The sequence below is a fragment of the Hermetia illucens genome, chromosome 1 (assembly GCF_905115235.1).
Source record: "Hermetia illucens chromosome 1, iHerIll2.2.curated.20191125, whole genome shotgun sequence".
Taxonomy (NCBI): domain Eukaryota; kingdom Metazoa; phylum Arthropoda; class Insecta; order Diptera; family Stratiomyidae; genus Hermetia; species Hermetia illucens.
Genome location: NC_051849.1, coordinates 166,791,541 through 166,799,026, shown reverse-complemented (window position 1 = coordinate 166,799,026; position 7,486 = coordinate 166,791,541). Strand labels below are relative to the sequence as shown.

The window sequence follows — 7,486 nt, the reverse complement described above, 5'->3', positions numbered from 1 at the left end:
TAAGGCACAACATTAAATGGAGAGTCCTCCCTGGACGACTGAAAACCAGATTAGTTTTAGGAAAGGTAATTATGCAGTTCTAAATTGTTGGTATAGCTTCCTAAAAGCTCAAATAGACTTTAAGGACAATATTTAATTTCCCTCATTCAAATAAGCAAACAAACAGATTTGATTCACAGTTTCAAAAAATTGTTATAGAAAAAGTTCAAAACAAGCTAAGGATCAACGACAACGACCCTATCGAAAACAGACGAGTTACCTTGCAAGTTCGAAATCGAAATCAAATCCTTAATCACAGAAATCTTGTAATCAAGACTTTTCTCTAATCAATCTCTTGAGAAGACCTTCACCAATGGATAACTTCTTTTCGAACCTCATGGATGCCCTACTCGTAAGCAGGGAGCAGGTATGGATGAAATATTAATTTGGGAATTCTTATATTTAACGCCCTTGACTCCTCAATGTTACTCATTCTTTATTTTCCCGTCATTTCAGCCGTATGATGTTGTGTTTTCTATTGGGGGAAGCAATTTCTGGGGGCACCAGGCTATTTTGTCAACTCGGAGCAAGTACTTTGAGCGAATGTTTGATGGTGAGTGATCTGAATCCCGCAAGCTTTATGCGAAATATTAATATTTTTATCTACATTTTTCTTTAAAGGATGTGGTCGCAATACCGATAAGGAAGTGGTAGAACTCCAAGGTTTGGACCCCGGAGTTTTTGAAGAAGTACTCCAGTACTTCTATACAGAAGAAATATCTCTAAATAATGGCACGGTTTGCGGTATCCTTAAAACAGCCAATTATTTGGAAATGGAGTGCTTACGTTTGCGTTGCAAGAAATATTTGGAGACGGCCGTTAACATCGATGACAGTATAGATCTCTGGAAGTTGGCAGGGTCAATAAATGATTCCGAAGTGGTGTCGAGTGTCCGCCAGTATATCATTTCCAATGTGTGTGACATCAAACTTCTACCCAAATTCCTTGAGCTTGAACTTGATGAGGTAAGTATAAGCTGGATACAGCGAACTCCACACAATAGGAACAAACTTTTAATATCACTTTATATTTTATTAGATGAAAAAATTAGTCACCAGCGAAGGGTTGCATTTATCGTCAAGATTAGTTGAATTAATGTATGCAGGAATTATGGCGTGGATAAACCACTCTAATGAGCGAAATGAGTATTTGATCGAGCTTCTGAATCTTCTGAAAATGGAGCACGTCAGCCGTGAATTTTTCAACTCAGTGGTTTCAAAAGAAAAACTACTACTTGATAATAAGGAAGGCACCAACTGGCTTATGAGACGAGTACCTAGGACATTTGATCTTCGCCAGCCTAGTCAAGTTAAAAGTTTAAATAGATGGGGCTGCAATTCCAAGAAGCAAAATCCAACGGAACAGATTCCAGCTACTAAGAATAATGCTAAGAGCTGTATAGTCAATGCAAAGGACAAACATTTAACCATAGACGGTGATGGGTCATCTCCCTTGGTTTATCGCACAGAAACACCGAGATATCTTTTGACAAGCGGGAATTCTCTCCCAGAAACACCGAGATATTGTATGACAAGCGGGAATTCTCTCACAGAAACACCGAGATATCGTATGACAAGCAGGAATCCTCTCATAGAAACACCGAGACATTGTATGACAAGCAGGAATCCTCTCATAGAAACACCGAGACATTGTATGACAAGCAGGAATTCTCTCACAGAAACACCGAGATATTGTATGACAAGCAGGAATCCTCTCATAGAAACACCGAGACATTGTATGACAAGCAGGAATTCTCTCACAGAAACACCGAGATATTGTATGACAAACAGGAATCCTCTCACAGAAACACCGAGATATCGTATGACAAGCAGGAATTCTCTCTTAGAAACACCGAGATATCGTATGACAAGCAGGAATTCTCTTAACTCAGTTGAATTTATAAAGGAGGACTTAATCGACTTGGAAGGAGGCCTATACCGCTTGGGTCGACCCCTAAATAAGTCAAGAAATGAGTTTTCTGTCATAGGCAGCAATGAAGCTAGTTCAGTTTTTCTCCCCGTGAAGAAACACTTAATCATACTAGATGACGCTGATAAGTGCTACGGATTCAACGTCCACAGTAGGGATATATTTTGTTTGGCGGACCGTCCCAAAACCCCAGGATTCTGCGCTGTAAGTTTTCGCAAGAATATCCACGTTTTTGGTGGCTACAATAACACCTGCGGTTTGGAATACAATGTGCGGTATAATACATGGAAAGAAAAATCTATCTGGAGTGACTTTCAACATCATTCTGGCGCAGTTGTTGACACTTCTGCTTATATAACAGGCGGTTATCACGACGAGTTTTGCCAAAATTCGGTATACCGGTATGACTTTGAGTCTAACAGAATGGATTTGCAACCAAGAATGATATTGAATCGAGCGAGCCACGGCACTGCGGCCTATGGTAAGTATTGCGGAAGTTGAAAATATCGAAGAATGTCAGTTCTGATTTTATTTTTTCTTAACAGAAAATTGCATTTACGCATGTGGTGGAGTAAATGGGGGAGATGCTTTTGACTTGGACTTGGCTGAACGTTTTGATGTCCGAGAAGGAATATGGAGTTGCCTGCCGAGTATGGGTTATACATATGGCAGTTGTACCGCAACCATGCATGACGGTTCCCTATACGTTTCAAACAGCTTAAATGGAGTCTGCGAACGATTTGATTTGCGGCGCAATCAATGGGAGGCACTTCCCCGAGCCCCTGGGTAAGACATCAACACTTTTTATTTAATTTCTCTATGAAGCGTTTTTTGACCTTGGCAAATTCATATTTATATTCTTTTCAGTCCTATGGGGTCGATTGTTTCTTACGACAGCAAACTGTATCGTGTTTATAATGGCGGAATAGCGGTCTATTCGGAATCGAATGCTTCTTGGGATCGAATCCTCAGTTTTAATTTCATCCAGCCCACAGTTTGCAGTTTATGAGCCAGCTCCAGAAACCAATCACCATCAAGCACAGTTCACACAATTCAATAGCATTAAGGTCATGCATGTATGTTTTCAGGTTGGAAGAATAAATATCTAATCATATTTGGTGCATTATTTGTTTTTAAGGTTTTGTGGAAAACAAAACCCCGTTCACTGTCTGCCTGACTTACTCTTGTCGCTTTGGCTACAACTTTATATAGCCTGGATGCTTCTGCGGTTTGTTTTTTTTTTCCTTCACAGAATTCCTTGAAACTGTCTCGTTGTCCTTGCCCAATCACCTTGCTATAGAGTTTTGGCAATACTGAGGATGAATTCGGGAATGTACTCAGGTCTCCGATTAATATTGCTTGAAACCTCATGGTGGGCGTTGGCATCGCAGCCGAAAGAGAAGCTTTTAGAGCCTTCCTCTCTCAGAAGAGAACCGCCAGTCTAAAAACTAAGCTAAACTAATTCCGGTGGTATTCGGGTGTGGGAAGTATCTTGATGCCGCCATAGCCTTTCGAGCTCTTCCCCCGGCTTACAATGAGACTTGGACAGCCATGAGGTCTCCAGCTAGAAACTTTGAAAGCCATATGTATCTTAAGTTTGTTAATGCTGATGATACAAGCTTTTGGCTTTTTACAATAGCAATCAAATTACCTGCATAATTGCCCTTACAAACAGCAAATTTGCCCCCGAAATGCCAAGAGTTCTTAAACCAGCATTATCCTTGGATCTTGCCCATGAAATTACTGCACGGTGGAGATTTACCTGCACTAATTTCTTGGAGAGCAACGGCTCCGTTAGTACTTCGAGCTCTTCTCCAGTCGGAGCATCACCCTCCTCCTCCGACCTGACGCTGTTCGACTTGAAATCTAGAAGGGCTCGATCATGGTCGTCCAGCTTCTTCTCTACTGTGGGTAGAGGTTCACTCCCTTGCCCCTAAGGCTCTCGGATGTATCCTTCCTTTGTTTCTCCCTGTGCATGTGCACGCACGGCACCAAGTCTGTATTTGATTAGGCAGCTGCGATATTTAATTGCCTCCAGAAATTGGCCGAATATCCCGATCGCGCAGTACAGAGCAGTCCTTATTACATCATGACGATGATTTCCTCTATTATTGCTCCGGGAATGCTTTCAGCAGTATGTCCAGTTGAATGCTCTTTGCCGCATTAAGATAGCTAATGGCGGGGGACTCTTGGCTCACGCTTTCATCCCTGACTGCCTCAAGATTTCCCTTCTGTTGGACTCGGGTTTAGGTCTTTTAGGAGCATTTCGGAAGTGAGTCTATCCGCTGCTCCTAGCTTCTTTGGCTCTGACTGAAAAATTAGGTTTGTCCTGAACTTTCGAAAGGCCCTCCTCTGGTTTCAGTTTGTGTGCGGTACGATGTCCACGAGTATGGAGGTTAGAAAGTCCACCATGTCATAGCCTCTCTCCCGCTAGTAAGGTAAAATCATGTATTAACATTTAATACTATTAACTGGGGTCACCTCGTACAAGATGTGCCTATCACCACCCACTAACGGTCTAGGTAGACGAGAGGCCTGCCTTCCAGAGAGTTACACAACAACCACGAGGGATAGGTTGACTCTCAAAAGACTGCATTTCGCATTAGTCTTTTATTTCTTGATGAGTGAAGTTGGAAATCTTAAAAAAATGCTACACTCCGCATTAGCCTTTCAATTTTTGATGGGTGGAGTTGGAAATCTTAAAAAGATGCTGCTACACAAGCTTGCAGGATTGTGTGGGATTCTCATCAACTAAAACTACCTCCGCTTCTCCGCCCATATTCTCGCGGGAGCACCGTGAAGTATTACTTCGCGAGGAGGGCTCTGGTTTACACCAGCCCAACTAAGTCCCACGTCCGTCGCGCTTTTCGAGCTGATTCCAGTTCCTGCAGTTTTTCCTGTATCGCAGTTACTGTCGTTTTTACCGCACTCCAATTTGCTGCAGACCTCAGCATCTCCTGCACGAAATAACGGGGTCCAATGACTGCGTTGGGGGTGCTGTTTAACCTCCCTCTTTCATTCGCGAGTCTCGAACAATTGAACACAGCATATTCCAGGTCCTCGGGTTTACCGGCGCATCCGGGGCAGCCTGGGGACTCATCAAATCTGAAGCGATGAAAGTAGTTCCTGCATTCACCATGTCCCGTAAGGAACTGCGTTAGATGGTAGTTCAATTCTCCATGTTTGCCCTCGATCTCTTCTTACATGGCGTCAGTGTATGGGTCCAGCAGTCTTTTTTGGAATTATCCCACCGTTGCTGCCATCTCCCGTGCAACCCCTTCCTAGTGGCCTTTCAAAAGCTCGCAGTCACTTCGGCCGGATTCGCCCTCCTTCTCCGATAGAGACAGTGTGCTCCATTCGTTAGAAGATCCAAGGAAATCATCCTCTCTATGGCACACACTGTCTCACCAGATACATTCCTATGTGCACTGCACTCCATCAGCGCGATTAGCCGGTATGCCGAACTTACCCTTCCCTCTGTGTTATCCACGCTCTTACAGCAGCCGCGAATAGCATGATGGATTTCACCACCCGTACAATAAACAGTCAGCGACTAGATTTTATAATAATAATCGTTGGCGTAACAATCCATATTGGATCAGGGCCTTGAAATGTGTTAGAGCACTTCATTGAAGACCGTAACGGTACACTACAGATCACTGTAGGAGGCAATGTGGTCAGCATTAAGCTCGCCCGAGATTATTACCCCGATTTGAGTCAGGTACTCATTCACAGCTGAGTCGACTGGTATCCAACGTCAAATCACAATAAAAATCCCACTGCCGCTAACGAGATTTGAACCGTGACCTTCCGTATGACAGCCTTGTGCTCTAACCACTCAGCTATCCGGATACTAGATTTTGGCCCTCCAATATTAGGCATCAACCTTCCTAGAGATGACCTAGTCTTTGCTGCCTTTTCGTGCGCATAGTTCAGGTTATCCTTGAAGCTCAACTTGGAATCTATCATCACCCCCAGATATCTAATGATTGATTTTGAAACGACTTCCTCATTAGCAACCCGGATTTTGACAGTGTTGTTTTTCCTGCGATTGGTAATAACGGCCGCATCCGTCTTATCTTCCGCCAGCTCCAATTTCACCATTTGGAGCCATGCTTTGATGACGTGAATGGTTTCGCTTGCTGGTGGTGTTTCGCAACTATTACCACCCCCAGGTCGTCTGTAAAAACCAGTCAACCAGTACTGAACCTTGGGGAAGACCTGCAGTCACAACATATTAATTCGGCCCGTCGTCCATCTCGTACCAACAAATTTTCTCCGAAAGGTAACTCTCGATTACCGGAGCCAGTTTAGCCAGAGTGCCCTTAATCCAACCCAGGTGGCTGAGTTCTTCACATCCGGCGTCATCAGCGCTCAGCACTTACCAGCGCTCGATGCCTCCCGGGTCAGGTCTTCGACTGTGGACCGCGCTCTGCGAAACTCGTGCCGCCGCTCCGAAAGACCACCAGCTAGCTCGACGAACGGAAGCAGCATGTTGTATATCACTCTCTCCATCATCTTCCCTGTAGTGTCTAAAAGACAGATAGGGCGACATGAAGAGGGTGCACGAGGTGGTTTTTTTGGGGCTTCGGTAGCAGAACCAACCTCTTCTTTTTCCATTGCTCAGAAAACGCTCCTTCCACCCTGCATGATTCAAACGTACTTTTAGACTATGCGAGCCTAATTTTAGCTGCCAATTTCAGGAATTTGTTCGAAATCCCCCCTTCCCCTCCCCCCATTTTCAAAGCCTTGTTATCCACAATTTGGCTTCCCTCTTGTCCTTTGGCAAAGCCTCCTTCCTCGCAAACACCAAGCTCTCAATAGTGTGATTTCCTGGTTCCACCAATAGTTTCGTTTCCTTCTCTGGCAAAACTACCGTCGCGGCATTGTAGAGTCGCTTTCTTTTTTTAAAATCATTTTTATTTTTAAGAAGTAGGTAACAATAGTATATAGATTGGAAAAATGAACAATAAAAAACAATCCTCTAAAATAACAAAAATAACTTAAATCTAATGGCCACTGTGGGCTCTCAAAGTTTTCGAATAACAATTTACAGACAGAGAGAACAGTTAGAAATAAAAATCTAATTTTACAATAAGTTGTCGGGAAATGGTCAAAAACCGACAGAATTCACTTGGCCTTAGTGGCAAATAAAGAAATATAAAAGTAATAATAAATATTTGATCGCTTCAAAAAATACTTTTAACTTAAATTATTGTTCTTAAAACTATCATAATTATATATTTTATATTACAGATTTTTTCTTTTTTTTTTACAATAACATCCATACAAAAAAAACAAAGAATAATAACGTATGTATTTATAAGTTACAGCTGGAGACAAAATCAGCACCCGTTCAATATGTACATATTTACAAAGCCCCACCAAGAAACAAATGGCAGAACTGAGCACGGCCACCGCTAACCGGCATCCCGCAGCCACCAGTACCAGGATTTCTCTTTTTCATCCCGCTTAATATCAATTGCTCTCGCTCTGGAGTATCTCCAGTCGAATCCCG

At 43.0% G+C, this 7,486-nt stretch overlaps 2 protein-coding genes across 2 annotated transcripts; both read left to right on the top strand.

The window, feature by feature from the left end:
* The first annotated feature begins 352 nt into the window (after positions 1-352).
* Positions 353-2,375, top strand: LOC119646564 (kelch-like protein 41). The gene is made up of 5 exons (XM_038047047.1): positions 353-406; positions 496-592; positions 661-1,004; positions 1,078-2,243; positions 2,330-2,375. The coding sequence occupies exons 1-5, from the start codon at positions 353-355 to the stop codon at positions 2,373-2,375; spliced, it is 1,707 nt and encodes a 568-aa protein (XP_037902975.1).
* Positions 2,188-3,082, top strand: LOC119646182 (kelch-like ECH-associated protein 1). The gene is made up of 3 exons (XM_038046564.1): positions 2,188-2,449; positions 2,514-2,754; positions 2,836-3,082. The coding sequence occupies exons 1-3, from the start codon at positions 2,392-2,394 to the stop codon at positions 2,975-2,977; spliced, it is 441 nt and encodes a 146-aa protein (XP_037902492.1). The 5' UTR covers positions 2,188-2,391; the 3' UTR covers positions 2,978-3,082.
* Positions 3,083-7,486: the final 4,404 nt, after the last annotated feature.

Excerpts from the sequence above, each read along its gene's own strand:
- LOC119646564 (XM_038047047.1), top strand. The coding sequence starts at position 353 with ATGGATAACTTCTTTTCGAACCTCATGGATGCCCTACTCGTAAGCAGG. Across the intron at positions 407-495 it reads TACTCGTAAGCAGGGAGCAG|CCGTATGATGTTGTGTTTTC; the intron begins GTATGGATGAAA and ends CCGTCATTTCAG. Across the intron at positions 1,005-1,077 it reads TTGAGCTTGAACTTGATGAG|ATGAAAAAATTAGTCACCAG; the intron begins GTAAGTATAAGC and ends ATATTTTATTAG.
- LOC119646182 (XM_038046564.1), top strand. The coding sequence starts at position 2,392 with ATGGATTTGCAACCAAGAATGATATTGAATCGAGCGAGCCACGGCACT. Across the intron at positions 2,450-2,513 it reads CCACGGCACTGCGGCCTATG|AAAATTGCATTTACGCATGT; the intron begins GTAAGTATTGCG and ends TTTTCTTAACAG. Across the intron at positions 2,755-2,835 it reads GCACTTCCCCGAGCCCCTGG|TCCTATGGGGTCGATTGTTT; the intron begins GTAAGACATCAA and ends TATTCTTTTCAG.